Here is a 20,761-nt window from a genome sequence, read left to right on the forward strand (position 1 = left end):
GCCGGGTTTTGGAAATCCTGTCCGGGTTTTCTCAGACGTCTGGTAACCCTACCATTGACCAACTGTGATGTCCAGGAAAGCAAGAATCTTGGAAACAAACCGGAGAAACTGCCTTTCTTTCTGTCTCTCTCTCTCCCGCTGTCTGTCTTTCTATCTGTCTCTCTCCTTGCCTCCTATGCAGCAGCATTTCTCTCTCCCCCACTTCCCTGTGCGCAGCATTCCTTCCCCCTCCCTGTGCAGCAGCATTTCCCTCCGCAATTTAAGTGCAAAAGTCTTCCCCTATAATCAATGCCGCCATTAATCTACAGGGTTTTGGCCGGGAGAGGGAAGAAACGCATGCACATGTACCTGTTGCCAGCTCCACAGCTTTACCATCCTGCAACCCAGACAAACACTTCCACCAAGCCCCACACTCCATTCTCTTCCGCAGCCTGAAGGAGAGGGGCGGGGACGGGGGGGAGGAGCCACGGCTTGGAGGCGTACCGGAAAGCGCAGCAGCAAAGGCAGGCGAGGTCGTACGTCGGGGTGAAAAGCACCTCTCACGGAAGTTTCTTGCCGACTGAGAAAGTTTATTTTTTAGTTCAAAGCTGCCGCCGCGGCTCCTCTCTCAAGCCGCACCTGCGTCGGAGAAGGCTTCCGATGCAGGCGGGGATCGAGAGAGGAGCCGCGGCGGCACCTTTAAACTTAATAAACTTCGGCCGGTAGTGCCGAGGCGGGCAGGAAGGAGACTTGACGGTTGAGGCTCGGGAAGGCGACAGCAGGACTCCACGTTCGCACTCTCTGCCGCCTGTGGTGACGTAGTAAGCGCGCATGCGCACTCTTGCTGGCACAGCGCGACAGAACAGGGATCAGGGAAGCACGCGGTGAGAGTGCGCATGCGCGCTTAGCGTTTTATTATTATAGATGTTTATTTCTGTATGGTGTTATGGTTTATTGGTGTAAATATAGTTTTAATAGGTTTAATATGGGATACATGCAATACAATCATGTTTATCTTTTAATTTTATTTTTAATTTGTTCAGGACTGTCTACAGACAATGCTCCATGGTTTTTTTTATGAATCTATACATGTATATTGTATATGATTTATATGTCGCAATTTTTGTTTCTTCTTTCATGAAGAGTTTGCTGACATCTAATATAATAAAATGCTAGGCCGCGCATGCGCACTCAAAAGTCGTGTTCCCTGATCCGTCGCGGACATGAGCGTGCACATGCGCGCTTACACGCATCGGGCTTACCACCGCTGCCGCAAGCTGAGAGGGAGAGCGGCGCTGGCACGGCTGCTCCGTCTCTGCGGGGCTAACAGCCTCCGAAGCTCCTCAGCAGCCTGTCCCGCCCCCTTGAAAAGGGCTCGCCTCCCTGCTCGCGCACATCTCCATCAAGGAAAAACAGCACTACCGGCCGAAGTTTATTTTTAAAGTTTAAAGCCGCTGCGGCAGCTCCTCTCATCAGCCACACCTGCGTCGGAGAAGGCTTCCGACGCAGACAGCGATAGTGCGAGGAGCCGCCGCAGCGGCTTTTAAACTTTAAAAATAAACTTTGGCCGGTAGTGCTGTTTTTCGTGATGGAGGTCTGCGTGTCGCAATTTTTGTTTCTTCTTTCATGAAGAGTTTGCTGACATATTTGTATATTTCCATAAAAAATTTTTTATTATAAATTCTTTTCACTATATTTAGACTCCTGAGGCAGGCCTTTCACGGACCGAAACACGATCGTGTCGAGTCCGCTACAATAAGAGAGACTGAACACCATTTGGTCACCTTTGTTGTTGTGTTTGCTGTACAGGAAAGTAGACCAGAAAAGGTGTGTGTGTGTGTAGGGGGTTGAGCCCAAATTGCTATCCATTATATCGTAGAATTCAGCATTAGCAACCACCATATCATTAGCTCTGCAATATGGGAGCTAGGAAAGAGGCCCTGAACCAATGATGAAAGCCTTAATACTCTTGGGAATGCCTTGCATACAAAGTGTCATCTACAATGCGTTTGGTGTCCTTCATTCCTGTATACAGGTTGACTAGTAGTAAGTGTACGCCCACTAGTGTAAGATTCAGCAGAGCCGTTTAAAGGGTCTGCCTTCCCATTCAATTTTTCTGGCAAAACTCTTATGAAATCTACGGCTCGGCTCTCTATTACGGGAGGTCAACTTGTCCAGATCCTAACTTAGCTTAAGGCTTCTAGAGCAGAACACATAGCGCCTGCAGACACAAGGATCAGGGTGGAATCGTACAGCAAGGACTCTCTCAAGATCCAGCCAAGCAAAGAGGCAACTACAGGCCCACTGACCTTTCTTTTCTGTGATCAGCCGCACTAGGACTCCAATGGTGTCTTCGTTGGCCTCGTCTGCTCTGAAGGGGAAGTTGTTCACTGAAAAAACAAGAAACAATCCGGTCTTAATACTTCAGGACCAACTCAAGAAACCCTGTCTTGAGTACCCCCTTGCCAGTTAGCTTTTCAGGAATATGCATAAATGAAATTTGCTTATAAAAGGAGGCTGTATATGCTGGAGGACCTTACAGACAAGCACAAAACCGATTTCTTTTTAGATCTGTAATTCATCAAGATGCTAGACTCAAACACAAGTCAATGGCACCCAACCAGTCAGCATTCTCTGTTGTTCATGGTATCGGTGGCATAGTAAGGGTGGGAGGCAGCAGGCGAACCGCCTTGGGTGCCATCTTCACAAGGGGCACTGACACCTCTCCTTCTCTCCAGCCCCCTCCCCCCCCCGCATCCTTCCCACAATGTCGCTGGTGCGAGCAGATTCTTCCACTCCCTTCCGGTATCACTTCCCGATCACGGGACCGGGGCATGACGTCAGAAGTGAGCCGACACCGGCGCGAGCAACGGGTGGAAGATGCTGCTTGCACTGGTGAACATTTCAAGAGGTGCGCGGTGGGGGGGGAGCACTCAAGCAGTGGGGAAGAGTGAGGAGGGGGGGGGTGCATGGTATGGTGATGACCAGCACCCCCGCCCTGCGTGCCAAGCTCCCTCTCTATGCCACTGCATAGCATTACTGGGTATTCAGTCTTTTCTGCCCCTACCTCTAACTTGTGCCCTCTTCTCCAGCAGATTGGACAGAGAAGTCTGCATCTGGTTCCATTCTAAAAACACAGGACTTTCCCTACCCTACAAACACAAATTATACAGAAAGAGCTACATAGAAGGTAGATCTCCCATTCTGCCCCATGGATAGTACAAAACTGACCGACTGAAAGTGCTCAGAGTCAGGAATTCATCTGAATTCAGGGGGGTCAAGGTTGAGACTTGGAATACTGCGCCCCATCGGTTCTGTGCATCTCGTTATCAAACCCAGTGGGCTGCAGAGTGTTCATTATGCAAGCAAATCTTTTCATGTACGTTTACTGCGAGTACCCTGAAAAGAAAAACTCAGCAGCTAGGTGCCTTGTTGGGGGGGGGGGGGGGGCTGCGCTGAGAATTCCTGCTAATGCCAGGATCTGCTACCAGTCTCTTATAAAACTTTTCGTTGAGCCTTTAAAAAGGGAGGCGAATTTCCCCCTGGGCAACCCCCCCACCAAGAACCCCCCCACACACACACACACATAACGGGCTAGCTTTGCTGCCCATCAGCTAGCCAGAAACAAGCTGAACATTTTGCAGTGGTTGGAGATGTGGAACAGGGCAGCTGGACCTTTAATCAGCTAGGGCACTGGTCTTTGACCAGAGGGCCGCCGCGTGAGCACGATGGACCACGGGTCTGACCCAGCAGCGGCAATTCTTATGTTCTTATGATTCAATTGTCTGAATTAATCAATAGAGTACAAAAGAGTTGGAAGGAGGGCACAGGGAACCTTACTGCACCCCAGAGCAACTGCTGGGTGGGTAAGAGTCATTGATCCTGTATGTACCCTCCCTGGGCATTTATTTTAATATATTCCTTTATTGGCATTCAATTGTATGTTTACATACACAAAGGAACAAGTTTCCCTGCCCTTGAAACAGCAGCAGTGGCTGTTTTCATTATGGTGTTCGTTGGCGGCACCGGTCCAAGGCATAAAAAGAGCCCATCCCCCAGCAGCATCTTGCCACTTCATATGGCATTATAAGACTCTAAGGGTAGTTTCACCAGCCGAAACATGATACTGTGCCTCTAAGTTGCTCATCTCTGCATTAGTTACCAGGGCTATTGATTTCCCTCCTCGGCTGCAAATAGACTTGAGGTTTCACATTTAGCCTCACAGAACAAATTTTCTGTCATCCCACAGATGTCTGCGCTTTGCTTTGGAGATTATTAGCCTGTCAGATTCACATAAGGATGGCGTGATGGAAAATTCATCTTATGTTACAAAAAAAAAAAACCATATATTTAAAAAAAAAAAAAAAAAAAAAAAGTTTCCATTGGCAAATCTAACCTCAAAATGTTCATTCTTTAGTCTGCCAGATATTTACTGTCATTTCTCAGAATTTAAGTCATGCACTTTAAGGTCAGCCGTCTCCCTCTAGGCAATGGAGTAACAAGGTTAGAGTCGACTGCTGAACACGAACCAGTGGGAAGAAACTTTAGACATGGGTCCTTCCGTGCAAATTTGCAACCTATCCCTGAAAACAGGCGTGATCCTGGAAGATTGGAAGATAGCCAACGTTACACCCATCTTTAAAAAAGGATCAAGAGGTGACCCAGGAAACTACAGACCGGTGAGTCTGACCTCGGTTCCGGGGAAAATGGCGGAAGCATTGATAAAAGAAAACATCGATGAACATTTTGAAAGAAACGAGCCAACATGGTTTCTGCAGGGGGAGATCATGCCTGACTAACTTATTGCACTTCTTCAAGGGAATTAACAAACGGATGAATAAAGGAGACCCCATAGACATCATATACCAGCCTTTGACAAGGTGCCCCACGAACGTCTACTCCGGAAAATGAAGAACCATGGGGTGGAAGGAGACGTACATAGATGGATCAGAAACTGGTTGGCGGGTAGGAAACAGAGGGTAGGTGAGAAGGGCCACTACTCGGACTGGAGGAGGGTCACGAGTGGTGTCCCGCAGGGCTCGGTGCTCGGGCCGCTGCTATTTAATATATTCATAAATGATCTAGAAACAGGGACGAAATGTGAGATAATAAAATTTGCTGACGACACCAAACTATTTAGTGGAGCTCGGACAAAGGAGGACTGCGAAGAACTGCAAAGGGAACAAACTAGGGGAATGGGCGACGAGATGGCAGATGAAGTTCAATGTTGAGAAATGTAAAGTACTGCATGTGGGAAGCAGAAACCCGAGGTACAATTATACGATGGGAGGGATATTATTGAATGAAAGTACCCAAGAAAGGGACTTGGGGGTAATGGTGGACATGACAATGATGCCGATGGCACAGTGCGCAGCGGCCGCCAAGAGAGCGAATAGAATGCTAGGTATAATCAAGAAGGGTATTACAACTAGAACGAAAGAAGTTATCCTGCCCTTGTATCGGGTGATAGTGCGCCCGCATCTTGAGTACTATGTCCAATACTGGTCGTCGTACCTTAAGAAGGACATGGTGTTTCTCGAGAGGGTTCAGAGGAGAGCGACACGTCTGATAAAGGGGATGGAAAACCTTTCATACGCTGAGAGATTGGAGAAACTGGGTCTCTTTTCCCTGGAGAAGAGGAGACTTAGAGGGGATATGATAGAGACTTACAAGATCATGAAGGGCATAGAGAGAGTAGAGAGGGACAGAAAGAGAGAGAAAGAAAGGGAGAGACACAGAAATAGAGAGAGAGAGATAGAGAAAGATTGGAGAAACTGGGACTCTTTTCCCTGGAGAAGAGGAGACTTAGAGGGGATATGATAGAGACTTACAAGATCATGAAGGGCATAGAGAGAGTAGAGAGGGACAGAAAGAGAGAGAGAAATGGAGACAGAGAGAAATAGAGAGAGAGAGAGATGGAAAGAAAGAGAGAGAGAAAGGGAGAGACACAGAAATAGAGAGAGATAAGACAGAGAAAGACTGGAGGAACTGGGACTCTTTTCCCTGGAGAAGAGGAGACTTAGAGGGGATATGATAGAGACTTACAAGATCATGAAGGGCATAGAGAGAGTAGAGAGGGACAGAAAGAGAGAGAAAGAAAGGGAGAGACACAGAAATAGAGAGAGAGAGATAGAGAAAGATTGGAGAAACTGGGACTCTTTTCCCTGGAGAAGAGGAGACTTAGAGGGGATATGATAGAGACTTACAAGATCATGAAGGGCATAGAGAGAGTAGAGAGGGACAGAAAGAGAGAGAGAAATGGAGACAGAGAGAAATAGAGAGAGAGAGAGATGGAAAGAAAGAGAGAGAGAAAGGGAGAGACACAGAAATAGAGAGAGATAAGACAGAGAAAGACTGGAGGAACTGGGACTCTTTTCCCTGGAGAAGAGGAGACTTAGAGGGGATATGATAGAGACTTACAAGATCATGAAGAGCATAGAGAGAGTAGAGAGGGACAGAAAGAGAGAGAGAAATGGAGACAGAGAGAAATAGAGAGAGAGAGAGAGAGAGAGAGAGAGATGGAAAGAAAGAAAGAGAGAGAGAAAGGGAGAGACACAGAAATAGAGAGAGATAAGACAGAGAAAGACTGGAGGAACTGGGACTCTTCCCTGGAGAAGAGGAGACTTAGAGGGGATATGATAGAGACTTACAAGATCATGAAGGGCATAGAGAGAGTAGAGAGTGACAGATTCTTCAAACTTTCGAATAATAAAAGAACAAGAGGGCATTCGGAAAAGTTGAAAGGGGACCGATTCAAAACGAACGCTAGGAAGTTCTTCTTTACCCAACGTGTGGTGGACACCTGGAATGTGCTTCCAGAGGGCGTAATAGGGCAGAGTACGGTACTGGAGTTTAAGAAAGGATTGGACAATTTCCTGCTGGAAAAGGGGATAGAGGGGTATAGATAGAGGTTACTGCACAGGTCCTGGACCTGTTGGGCCACCGCGTGAGCGGACTGCTGGGCATGATGGACCTCAGGTCTGACCCAGCGGAGGCATTGCTTATGTTCTTATTAGGCACTGGTGCTGCCACCCGAAAACCTTGGTGAAAGCTTGCTGCCCGGTGTCCTCAGCTTCTTCCCACATCAAGCCAATGTGGTGTAGATGTGAAGTTATGTTGCCAGATTTTCCCCATCAACATTGCAACGTTTGGAATCCTTTGGTCGGAAAGCTGGAGGATATGCAACCAAGGGTTAGAGAATGACACTGGGACAAATTTTTCCCCATCCCAGCCCCGTGAGTTTTGTCGCTGCCCCTGTCCCATTCCTGTTAGCTCTGCTTTAACCACACAAGCCTCAGACACTTATGATTTTAAACCTGCCCATGATCTCCAAACTAGCTGAAAAAATTGTTCATCTTCAACTCACAGAATTTATTGAAAAAACCCATTCCTTACATCCTTATCAAACTGGATTTCGCTCATTTCATTCAACAGAACTATCATTATTGGGTCCTACTTCAACCATTCAATATTACCACGAACACCAAAAATCCGTTGTCCTTATTTCCCTAGATTTAACAGCAGCTTTCGACACCATTGATCACTCTCTTCTCATCAACAGACTTAAAGACTGTGGTATCTCAGGTTCAGCTTTATTATGGCTTACATCTTTCTTCAATGAACGTCGCAACATAGTCTGTGTCAACAATACTACCTCTGCAGCTACAACACAATCCTACGGTGTCCCTCAAGGTTCAATCTTATCCCCACTACTATTTAACATTTTTCTAGCTCCTCTCCTCACACTAGCCCAATCCATAGGATTTACTATTTTCGCATATGCTGACGATATTCAACTTCTCCATCCTATCAACACATCAAACATTTCTGATATAAAAGATATTAATAACAAATTAGACATTATCTACGATTGGTTATTTACAAATAAACTCTCTCTTAACCTAGATAAATCTCGAAGTATGCTATTATCTATCAAAACCACGGAATTCTTATTAGATAACATTTCTATCAAATCTACACCAATTCAAATAGATACCAGAATAAAACTTTTAGGCGTCATTATCGACAGAGATCTTACCTTCCATGATCACATCAGCTCAGTCATCAAAATCTGTTTCTTTAAATTACGTATCATCCGATCTTTAACTTCTGTCCTAGAGATCAGCTCAATCACAATCCTGATTCATTCTTTAGTAATCTCTCATTTAGATTACTGCAATTCACTCCTCAACGGTCTACCCCAAAAAGAAATTTGACGCCTACAACTAATACAAAACACGGCAATAAAACTTATTTATAAACTAGGCAAATATGATCATGTAACTCCCCTTTTCAAAAATGAACATTGGCTTCCCATCACTCACCGCATCACTTATAAAATCATCATCCTAACCTTTAAAATTAAACTCTCTCATCTTCCCTTATTTCTAGATAAACTCCTCATTCCTCATAGTTCCCCACGTACATTAAGATCAACTGATCAAAACCTTTTTTTCGTCCCATCCATAAAAGAATTTTACAATACACGAAAAGTAAATTTTGCAGTAACTGCCCCAACCCTCTGGAACTCCATACCACTGTATCTCCACAACGAGCCACGAATAGACAAATTTAAGACAGGACTTAAAACCTTCCTCTTCCGCGATGCATTTGATATCATTTAGAGTCTCACTTATCCCCTCTTTTGTAAACAATAAATAGCTCTGATATTATGACTCCCCCTCTATGTTTTATCCAAACCCCACTGTCACCCTTTTCTATCTCCAATATGTAACTTTTAACCTTCCCTCCCTAGCACCCTCACTTTCCAGTTTGTCTTGTAATGTTATTTATGTTCACACAATACTACTAAATTAATTATATATATACTTTTATTTTTATTTTTTTTTTTAAATAATTTTTCTATCCTGTAATCTTATTGTAAACCAGCTAGATATTAATTTGATAGTTGGTATATCAAAATCAATAAAACTTGAAACTTGAAACTTATGCAGATGAGGACGGAGCTTAGGCATTGGTGGAACGAGGCATTATGACATCACAATCTGAGCTCTAGAATGTTGCTACTTAGGATTTTAAAGTGTTTGAGGCTTGTGCAGATGAGGACGGAGCTTAGGCATTGGTGGAATGAGGCATTATGACATCACAATCTGACTCTAGAATGTTGCTACTTAGGATTTTAAAGGGTTTGAGGCTTGTGCGGATGAGGACGGAGCTTGCAGGAATGGGGCAGGAACAGGAAAAGAACTCACAGGGACGGGAAATGAGTTCCCGTGGGGACGGGGAAAAATTTGTCCCCGTGTCATTCTCTGCTATAATGTCTTCTAGTCTAAGTGATTGGGCTTTTTGCAGCATCTGTTCATGGTCTTAATATGTAATTTTCCCTCTAACACCACTGATGGAGTACATTTAATTTGGGGGCCACATTTCACAGCCTGAGTGCAGGGGATAAGATGGCAATATACTGACTGACCTTCACTGCAGTGCTTAGACTGTAGCTGCTGATTAGGAGAAGACCAAACTTAAACTGCTCCCCCCCTCCCCCAGCCACACGTGCATGGATACAGCAAACGTCTTCCAGAATTTGGCCCCAAGGGAAAATGGAATCCAGAGCTCAGCCATAATTACCACAGGCTGATCTGTACTGCTGAACAGCTCCAGAGATTTTGGGAAGAAGACTGGTATGTGCACCCTCAGACCCAGCCTTTCTAGCTGCTAGAGACATCCAATTTAGAAAATGACATGGTGATGGAATTTGTCACCGTTTCTGTCCCCGCGGATAACTGCGGGAAGCCATCCCGTGTCATTCTTCAGTGTCTCTCAACCTCAGTCCTTCTACACCAGCATTCTTCAATGCAAGGCCTGAGAGTCAGTGGCTGGGTCCATTCAGACTCTGATTCTTATGTGAGCCAGGTATAGGATAATGAACCCGTTGTGACATCATTAATGAGGTGGTTTCTTATTGGTGGAATAAAACATTATGACATCACAGTATCTGCTCTGGATACCAGAGACTGTCATTCTTTAGTGTCTATCTCAACCTCAGTCCTTCTACACCAGCATTCTTCAATGCAAGGCCTGAGGGTCAGTGGCTGGGCCCATTCAGACTCTGTTTCTTATGCGAGCCAAGTATAGGACAGTCAAGCCATTGTGATATCACTGATGAGACTGGCTCTTATTGGTGGAATGAGGCATTACGACATCACAATATCTGCTCTGGAAACCAGAGATTGTCATTCTTTAGTGTCTATCTCAACCTCAGTCCTTCTACACCAACATTCTTCAATGCAGGGCTTGAGAGTCAGTGGCTGGGCCTAGTCATACTCCGATTCTTCCCTCTCTCCTTAAAGAATGACATGGAGAGGGTTTCCTGTGGTTATCCACAGGGACAGAGAATACAGACCATTTCCTGTTCTACTCAATTGATGCAAAATTAAAGACTACCCTCCCCCTTCCCAAACACTCCAGTAAACATGGAAGTAGTCCTGATATTATTTTCCATCTTCCACAGTTCATGCTTCAGCTGCTGCAACTTTCCCAGCATAATAGCATCTTTTCTTTCCTTCTACTGGCTACAATGCACCCATGCTTACGGCCTGCTCTCTCCCACCGCACCTCTCCCCTTCCCAGCAATCTTGCTCCAACTGCAGTTCTCTCTGGACCCCTTCCAACTCCCACTTTGTCCCCATGTCTGTCCCTTTAACTCCCAGCAAGATCCTTAATTCTGTCCAAAGTCTCCCCCTCACACAAACACATACCTCCACCTCTCCATCTTTCCCTCCCAGCATACACTCCACCCCTTCCTTTTCTCCTTCCTAGGCACATACCTGACCTCACCTCCCCCATTCCTGACACTGTTAGCCCTGCGGTACCCCCAACCCCGCAGCATACCAAAAAAGTTTGCTCTGCCCTAACCCAACTGGTATACCCTTCACCCTCAAAAACAATCTTCCCCATGGCATTCCCCTCAGCTCAACATTTACCCAGCCTGGTTGGTCTCCCCTCCCTGCCCCCAACTAAATGGCAAAGAGGTGTCATGGTTCACAATGAGCTATGTCCAACCCCTCTTCCATCCTAGAGCCAACTGCTCATTTGAACTGTGGATGTATGGTAGCCCGCATGGCCAAAATTAGTCAGGGCTAGGACATCAAAGGACATGGCATTGGGCATTGTGTTAAGTCCTCTTGTTATACAGTCAGGGCAGGGAAGGATAAGGGAAGTGGAGAACTGGGGTAGAATTCCCCATGAGCGGCTTAAGCAGCCGTGGTAAATGCTAGTTCTGAAGGGCAACAGCATGCTAAGATATGCCAATTACAGCTAATCTAATCTAATCTAATCCTTAGGTTTGTATATCGCATCATCTCCACGTTCGTAGAGCTCAACGCGGTTTACAGTAGGAGAAATAGGAAGGAACTACAACAGCTCCCATGTCAATGGCGCCGTAGCAGAGAGGATAGCCAAAACCAGGCCAAGATTTTGGCCGAAAGTGTCTGTGTATTTTTGGCTGAAATTGAATCCCCCTCCCCCAATATCGATCTGCCCCACTAACAGTAGGCCCTCCCCAGACCTACCTTAAGAAGCAAGCCTTTGTAGTCTAGTGGCCTCTTTGGGGCAGGAATGAAACCCCCCCTCCCCCCCCCCCCCCCATTTTCTGCCCTCGTGCTAGTGCTCTGGTTAAATGTTTGTCCTTTTGCTACTGGAACCAGCCTGGGCAGGAGTCCTGAAGAGGCCAATGGCCCACCATGGCTTGCTTCTTAAGGTAGGCCCAGGCAGGGCTTACGGGTAGTCTGGCAAGAGGCCGATTGCTGAGGGGTGCGGAGCGAGTGGGGATAGTTTGGGTTTCTACCTAAACCAAGTGGCCAGTTTTTGGTAGCGGATTTGGTTTCAGCAGAAACCAAAACTCTTAGTTTTGGCCGGGGTTATGAACCAGCTATTGGAGTTATCAAAAGAGGTTCTATGCTGGGTGCTGGAGCTCCTGGAAAATTTCAAAGTTTTGTTACATTAAAAATGGCTTCTCCCACCAACATCATTTCATCTAATCCAATGTTCAGTATGGCCTAGAAATCCCCAAGAGGCTTTAACACAGACAAGAGAAACTGGAAATAAATTAGACACAGCCCGCACCCCCTCCCCCCAATCATGCGGGTCCCAACCCTGTCCTAGACCACCAACCAGTCAGATTTTCAGGATAACCCTAATGAATATGCATGTGGCAGATTTGCATGCCTGTCACCTCCATTATATGCAAGTCTCTCTCATGCATATTCATTTGGGCTCTCTTGAAAACCTGACTAGCTGGTGGTCCCCCCAAGACAGGGTTGGGAACCACTGATGCAGAGAAGTGTTTCTCCACTCGGTCCTGGAGTCCCCCCTTGCAAGTCAGGATTTCAGGATATCCACACTGAATTTGCATAAACTTGATTTGCATACACTGCCTCCATTATATATGCAAATTTCTTTCATGCATATTCATTGTGGATATCCTGAAAACCTTACTGGCAAGGGGAGTACTCCAGGACCGAGTGGAGAAACACTGGTTTAGAGAACATGGTGCCCAGGAAAACTCACTGTGCTTCTCCCCTGCAGCAGACTCCTCGTCCAGCTCCTTTTGCGAGGTGCAGTGGTATCCCTTCTTTTTCAGCAGGTTGCAAAGCAGAATCCCCAGAAGGCCCATCATGCAGAAGACTGGCACAATAGCCAACACAGCATAGTCTGTGCGGGACTCCTCCGAGCTGGCCAGAGTCCTGTTCAGGACAACTATACTCTCCCGTCTCAGGGCGGAGTCAATGGTTCTCTTAGACCGGGCATGCGGGTTCCTATCACCTGAGAAGAGACCCAAAAATAGGGTGACTAGACATCCAGGAAAACCGGGACACGTCCTCTTTTTAGACAGAGAGCATATTTTCCTGCTTTGAGAAAGCTCCTGTGGCAGCTTTAGGTTTTTGGTGACCTTTGACAGAGACCAGATCAGTAGACTGGCGTGGGGATTTCCCCGGACATGCCCTCCTTTTGAGGACATGTCTGGGGATCCGTCTGGGTTTTGAAAAGCCTCCTCAAATCGCATCGGGCAGGTTGGAAGTCCGCGCATGATTTCGTGTGGCATTCACGCATGCGCGAACTTCCTCTTTGCCCGACAAGAGCAGACGGGGGAGGCGGGGCTAGGGGGGACTGGGGGTGGGGTTAAGGCATTACAGGGCGGGCCTGGGGGTGGGTCTAAGGGGGGTCCAGGGTGGGGGAAAGATTCACCAGACTTATGAAATCCTGCCCCCCCCAAAAGAAATTCTAGTAGTGAGTCTGCTTTCTGTACCAACCTTTACATTCGGGTGTGTTTTTGGGAGCCACAAAACAGGGAAGACACTCCGATGCATTATCAAAATCTCCTTTGGGAGCGAAGAACCTGCCACAAAAAAAAAAAGCAAGAGACCCATTTGTTTTTTTGTCCCTAGGCTTGACATCCTACAATTTTTTTTTTTTTCTTTTCTCTTTTTTTTTCTTCTTTTACCCTTCCCTGAGTTATTTTTCCTTTAATGTATTTTTTTCTTCTACAAACATATTGTAACTTTTCCCTCCTATCCTCATGATTCATGTATGTTAACCCAGTATGTTTTTATTTAAAGTCATTGTATTTGTCTTTCTATTTTATTTGAATTGTACATCGCTTAGATATTCAATAAGCGATTTATCAAGCACTAATAAAACTTGAAACTTGTCACGACAGCCGACTTGTGGAATGTACAATTCATCTTTTACCTCACAGTCCATGCACTTTACCATGGATCCACCCAGGAAGGGAACACATCCTAAGAATAGAATTTTCCAGATGGGGACGTGTCTGGGGGTTCGGACGGCTTTTCAAAACCCAGCACTTTGTCCGGGTTTTGAAAAGCCTTCTCAAATCACGTCGGACAGGGAGGAATTCCGCACATGCATGATAGGTAGGGTTGCCAGATTGTCCAAAGAGGGCAGCCCCAGCTCATAGTCAGGGCCAGATTAAAATCAATGTGAACTAGGAGAACCCCCCCCCGGGGATCCTTTAAGGTGTACTCAGGCAGCTAGGCATGCTAGCTATCTGAATTTTTTCAGACCTGTATAGATTACATTAATGTCTGAAGCCAGGAGAAATGTCGGGGTGATGGAGGGAGGGGGGAGGCATCGAGAGTGATCTCGATCGGTAGCTCTCCAAATCCTTCCTCCCTGTGTTAACTCTGCCCTGCCTCTTTCGTGACAAAACTAGTCAACTTCCAAATAAAAAAAAAACATTCCCAGTTCCAACCAAACACCACACAGAAGACCCAGGAAGACGATTCTGGCACAGGCAGGTGGGTGTGAGCCCCGAGAACGTCCTGGGCTGTACAAGTGATGTGGGAGTGGACTGAGCTGACTTTAAGAGGCTGCATCCTAAGAGGGGCAAAATCTTTTCAAGACAGGCAGAACTGATAGGAGAGGAGGTGGTGCTTGCTCCGTCAGAGAGCATAAGAGCGGGTTTCTCTTGTAGGGCAGTGCCATACAGAGCGTATTCCCCTTCAAACATTTCAAGATGATGAATGCACCGGTACAAGAGTTCTGCAGCTGTGCAATTTTACCAGCATTCTTCATTTTAAATAGGGGAGGTGGAGACACGTGGCCCTGCTCCATTCCGTCCCAGTCTGTTCCACCCTCAATCCCACCCCTACACAAACCTGGTCTCTTCTTCCCCCGACTCCGGGCCATGTCTGGAGGGCCTCCACGCATGCGTGGACGCCAGATTTTGACGTCGCATGCACACGGGCATGCATGCGATGTTTGGAAGCCTTCAAGACGTGGCCCCTGAGCTCGGAGGCTTTCCAAAACCTGGACAAACTGCCAGGTTTTGGAAATCCATCCGGGCGCCCGGACAATCCTTTCAAAAAGAGAGGCCACGTCCAGGGTTTCCCAGACATCTGGTAACCCTATGTTTCTGAACGGTGACCTAGTTATACCTTGAACACAGCACAAGTCGGTCGCCGTGACCGTTTAGCTTCCAGGTTCTTGGCCCATGTCCTGGCACTTGCCCAAACTGCTACTGTCGCCATACCTTGCTTTTACCCTGTGCTGCTTCTGGAGAGGCAACGTGTGGGAGAAAAGGCTAGGAAAAAAGGCAGCCAGGGGTGGGGAACGGCAAATGTTTGCCTAGGGCCGTATTTTGTAATATTTCAAATACCAGTGGTGCCTCACACAACGAACTTAATTCGTTCCAGGAGCAAGTTTGTTATGCGAAAAGTTCGTTATGTGAAACGCGTTAAGCACAGTGACTAACGACTGCCTGCAGTGCCTGCGCGGAAGGATGCAATACATTGGCAGCGATCGTGGAAGCTCGGGCGACTTCGTTGTGTGAAACGAAGTTCGTTGTATGAATCATGAAATGAAGTTCGTTGTGTGCAGCGTTCGCTGTGCGAGGCGTTCTTTATGCGAGGCACCACTGTACTGTATTGTAAATATTGTAATATATACCAAATACTGAAACTGTTTAGTTCAGTATTAAAGCAGTTTAAGATATGTTGACCAGATTTCGGAGAGCCAAACGCCAGACATGTGGCCACACCCCCAGCCCCACCCTATTCTGCCGATCGCCACTCCCACACAAACCTCTTCTCAAGCTTGAGGGGGCCTCTAAGCATGTGTGGATAAGGATGGCCAGATTTTACGATAGTAAAATCCGGACACCTTAGACCCGCCCATCTCCGCCCCAGTCCTGCCCTAGCTCCTCCCCCCTGCCGCCTGCTTTGGTCGGGCAGGAGGCAATCCGCGATTGAGAGGAGGCTTTTCAAAACCCGGACAGACATGATGATGTCGTCGCATCACATCCATGCATGCTCAGAGGCATTCCAGATGCAGCCCCGAGCTTGGCGCTCTTAAAAAAAAAAAAAACCCAACAGAAAAAAAAACAACACAGACAAAGCTGGGGTTTTTTTTTTTTTTTACTTCCATCTGGTCACCCAGCGACAGTCCTCCAAAAAAGAGGACATGTCCGAGTTTTCCCTGGAGGTCTGGTAACCCTAGTTTAAGATAATCCTACAGTAAATTACAAAAATATTTGTAGATAGTGTAGATACAAACATTTTGCTTTGCTAGGTATTTTTAGGGAAATTTGTTGTGATTTTTTTTTTTTTTTTTTAATTTTTACACAATACTCACCAAATAATTCAAAATGGATTGATATGTGTACACGATTTGTGCGTGCCGAATGCTACCCATGTAGCTCCACCCAGGAAATAGCTCATTTTGGAATACGTTTACAGGCTAAACAGTAACTCTGCTTTTACAGTCACTTATGTTTCCAAGAAAAAACCGTTCCCTCCTTTGTGCTCCCAGTCAGTTCAGTAACACATCTGGGAGCGGAGGCACCGGGCTCCTCCACCGCCTCGTTCCCGTCTGGCTTTTCCCATGCATAATTCATCATTTCGCAAGGGCATCCGCTCTCTGGTAACGCCGATGCCTCTTCCTATGACTAAACCTGCCTGGATGAGAAGTGTGATTTACGACACGGCTGAGTGGAACCATTAACACCATTCCCTCTCCCTCAGCCACAGGCCAATGCTGGTCCCCATCCAGCACAAACGAGACTCCTTGTAACCACTTCACAATAGGGAAATAAAAACCCCAGAGCGCTGAAGTCCTGTGCAGCCTGCAAAACCAGCTCCTGTATGAAAAACGGATGATTTAAAGCACAGGTGTCAAAGTCGGTCCTTGAGGGCCAGAATCCAGTCGGGTTTTCAGGATTTCCCCAATGAATCTGCATGAGATCTATTTGCATGCACTGCTTTCAATGCATATTCATTGGGGAAATCCAGAAAACCCGACTGGATTCCGGCCCTCGAGGAGGGACTTTGACACCCCTGATTTAAAGGATCTACGTGGGTTCAGGACAGTGGCTTGGTGAGGGTAGGAGGCACCCGAGGCGGTGGCGTACCCTGCGCCCCTCCTCTCCGCCCTCCCCCCCCCCCTGCATCACACTCACGCCTTCCCTCTAAAGCTTTGCCCGGGCGAGCAGCTTCTCTGGCTCGTTACTCATGCCACATTGGCTTTCCCTCCAACATCAATTCCTGGCCCCGCAACCCGGAAGTGATTTCAGAGGGAGTCAGGCCGATGTGAGAGAGTCGTTGCTCACGCTGGCGAAGATTTTAAAGAGGTACCAGGGGTATGGGGGGGGGGGGGGGTGGAGAGGTGTCGGCGCTCAGGGCGCTCCACCCCCTGCCTCTCCCTTATTACACCACTGAATCAGGAGCTCATGTAAGAATGAATCTAGAGTAGAAGGCTCAGGACAGTTCAGGGCCTAACGGCACCAAGCATTTCGGTATCAGAGCTTTTTAGGTCCAAGGCTTCCTGCTGGTTCTCTCTAACAAAAAGCTCCTGATCTTAATGCCAGAGGCCCTCTCCCTCTGTTCCAGGGGTCTTCAGTGATACCATTGGTGGTGGTGGGAGGGAAGGGGACGGTATAGGGAGGAGGAATTGCCAGCTAATTTTACTACAACCCTCCCCCCCCCCCAAACTCCTCGCTACCTGGGCTGATCCACTCCTTTTATCCCATACAGCATTATTCCCACTTTAATGAAGACCAGGCCTGAACTGTCTGCCTAAAATAACAGAATTATAGAAAATTAAAGCTTGGCAATGCAATAAAATAATTTTTTTTTTTTAAAACCCCCAAAAACACACACATAAAAAAGGTACGGGGCACCTGGAACTAACCAGTTTGAAGCCTGAGCTTTCAAGGACTACTCTATAAAGTGCCATTTGCCTCTGTTTAATAGAAAGATTGGTCTCCATCCACCAGCAACAATTCCTGTTAACTGCATGTGGTTCAATAGCTCGTTTACTCTTTTCAAAAATACTAGGGCTAGGGGGCATGCGAAAAAACTACTACTTAGGAGATTTAACACAAGCCAGAGAAAATATTTCTTCACTCAACGGATAATTAAACTCTGGAATTCATTGCTGGAGAATGTGGCAAAAGTGGTTAGCTTAGCAGGGTTTAAAAAAAACAAACCACAAAGAGGTTTGGATACGTTCCTTAACGAGGCGTCCATAAGCCATTATTAAGATGGTTGGGGAAAAATCACTGCTTATTCTTAAGATAAGCAGCATAAAATCTGTTTTACTCCTCGGGATTTTGCCAGGTACCTTGAGACCTGGGTTGGCCACTGATGGCAACAGGATATTGGGCTTTGGTCTGTCCCAGTATGACAACTCTTAACTTCTTAATGACCCACTGATACATGGTGAGCTCTGCACACTTACCCTTGCATGCAGTTTCCGCACTGGTTGTCGGCTGTGGCAGTGCCAAAGCTCAGCTGGATTCGATATATATTGACACAGTGGGTGCGTGGCATGCAGGGCTCCGTTCCATAACTTTCTGAGAACATGTTAGAAAGACAAGGGCGACAGGTGACCCCTAGGCCTTTCCCAAAACCACATTTCTAAAAAAAAAAAAAAGAAAAGGAGGGATTATGCTAGGAAGTGTCTTCTAGGTGTGGCATTAGGAACGTTCATTCTTTGAAATGTCCCACAGAAATTCAACCATTGAACAATGCCTACTGGTATCAAACTGGCCATATTAAAATGTCACATGACATGGACCTTTCCTTCCACTCATTCTGCAATCATACAACCTATTCTGAAAGCCATTTTTTTTTTTTTAATTTAGCCTGAGAGCCAAGGACTTCCTTCAAAGAGAGATTTAAGCAGGCATCAGCTCTGGAATCAAATCTAGGTAGTTTCAGATGAGAAATTTGACAGGAGGATGTACAGAAGTGCAAAGGTTGGAGTATACATCAAATTTCTATGGATCCAGGACTAGGATTACCAGATGTTACGTCAGTAAAATCGGGACCCCCTAGACCCGCCCCCTCCCAGTTCCACCCATCCCTGCCACGCCCCCAGCTCCACCCTCAACTCCGCCCCCAGCCCAACCCCCGCTGCCCGTTCATCAGTTAGAAAGGCATCCGCACATGTGCAGATTTGACGATGTCATGTGTAAGCATGCGTGTGATGTCACTGCGTTGCATCCACACATGTCCCCTCCCGATGGATTTCTTTTCAAAACCTGGACAAAGTGGTGGGTTTTGAAAAGCCGTCCAGGACTCTGGACATGTCCGTGGAAATCCAGATGTCTGGTAACCCAGGATGTTACTGGAATAGCAAGAGTAGGAAATGGTCAAGGTTGAAAAAAGACCTAGGACAGAGGGAAAGCGAGAACCTAAGATCAAAGTTCATAGGTAGAGTTACCATATGGCTCCAGAGAAAACAAAAGGAGGACAGATTGAGATATCTGGGTTTTACTTCCATTGAAAGCAACTGAAGCAGGGACTTTAGATCATTTATTATTCTATTGCCCATTTATTATGAATTTTTGGAAATCAATTTGGGACCATATTAACTGTTTTAGACAACTCAGTGGCATTACATTACATTACATTACATTAGTGATTTCTATTCCGCTTGTGCCTTGCGGTTCTAAGCGGATTACAAGTTAGAAGACTGGACATTTCCAGTAGCATTGCAGTACATATAATCAAGAATGCGTTAAGTTACAATTGTTGTTCTGGACTTTTCCAGGATAAGTTGGTAGTAGATAGTAGGTAGTGATAGGTTATTTAGACGAATAGAGATAATATTGTCCGGATTCTGTTGTTTAGACGAGTAGAGATAATACTGTCCGGATTAGGGTGTTGCTGGTGGTGGTGTTTGGGTAGTCATGAGAGTATTTTCTAATACTTTTGTGAGGTTATGATGATGGGAAGTGTTTTTTGAAGAGATGAGTTTTGATTTCTTTTCGGAATGCTTTAATGTCTATTGATTTGGTCAGTAGATTGGTGATGGTAGTATCGATCTTTGCTGCCTGTGTCGCTAAAAGGCTGTCATATAGTTTCTTTCGTCGTGTTCCTTTGAGAGGGGGGTGAGTGAATAGGCTCTGGGTTCTCCTTAATCTGTGTGAGAGGTTACGGTGTAGTCTGTTGTTTAGGTAGCTGGGTGCTGTTCCATGTATTACTTTGTATAGTAGACAGTAGAATTTGAACTGGGATCTTGCTTTTATTGGTAGCCAGTGTGAGTCTAAGTATGCTTTGGTGATGTGGTCATATTTGCCTAGTGAGTAGATGATTCTGAGGGCTGTGTTCTGAACTGTCTGTAATTGTTTTATCATGTAATTTGGGCATGATAGGTATAGGCTGTTACAGTAATCTACAATACTCAGTACTAGGGATTGTACTAATATCTTGTATTGATCTTTGTTGAAGAATTTTCTTATTTTTCTTAGGTTACGTATTGTGAAGAATGCTCTTTGGATGATTTTGTGGATTTGAGACTGCATTGTGCAGTTTCTGTCTAGTTGTATTCCCAGGATCTTGAGTGTGCTTTGCATTGGGTACTTGATTGTATTTACTTCTAGTTCTGTGAGAGATGGGTTTTTTTCCCTTTCCAGTAGTAGGAATTTAGTTTTTTCCGAGTTCAGTTTTAGTTTATGACTTGACATCCATTTTTCTACCGTTTCCATTATCATTTTCAGGTGGTTTGTGGATAAGGGGTCTTGAATATTAAAGGGGAGGAGGATAGTTATATCATCTGCGTAGCTGAATGATACTGTGTTTAGGGCGTCTAGGGTTATGCCTAGGGATGCTATGAAGAGGTTAAATAATATGGGTGATAATGGTGATCCTTGTGGTACTCCACATGGGTTTGACCATGGGTCGGATATGTGCTCTTTTGATTTGACTTTGTATGTATGTATCATATGATACTGTGCTGTTTGGTATGGCAATGAGAGCAAAAGGTCAGATTTCTATAAAAAATAACAAATTATTACTCA

The 20,761-nt window shown here is 45.9% G+C and overlaps 1 protein-coding gene across 3 annotated transcripts in view; it reads right to left on the reverse strand.

Annotated features, from left to right (window-relative positions):
• The window catches only part of RELT (RELT TNF receptor), a 98,595-nt gene that overhangs the window by 25,874 nt on the left and 51,960 nt on the right, over positions 1-20,761 (reverse strand). For all 3 annotated transcript variants that reach the window (XM_033947415.1, XM_033947414.1, XM_033947416.1), the window contains exons 4-7: positions 18,196-18,374; positions 13,251-13,336; positions 12,508-12,762; positions 2,289-2,369 (exon numbers count right to left, since the gene is read on the reverse strand). In XM_033947415.1, coding sequence (XP_033803306.1) covers positions 2,289-2,369; positions 12,508-12,762; positions 13,251-13,336; positions 18,196-18,374 — 601 coding nt within the window. The remainder of the gene's footprint in view (positions 1-2,288; positions 2,370-12,507; positions 12,763-13,250; positions 13,337-18,195; positions 18,375-20,761) is intronic.

This window comes from Geotrypetes seraphini, chromosome 6 (genome assembly GCF_902459505.1).
Source record: "Geotrypetes seraphini chromosome 6, aGeoSer1.1, whole genome shotgun sequence".
NCBI lineage: Eukaryota > Metazoa > Chordata > Amphibia > Gymnophiona > Dermophiidae > Geotrypetes > Geotrypetes seraphini.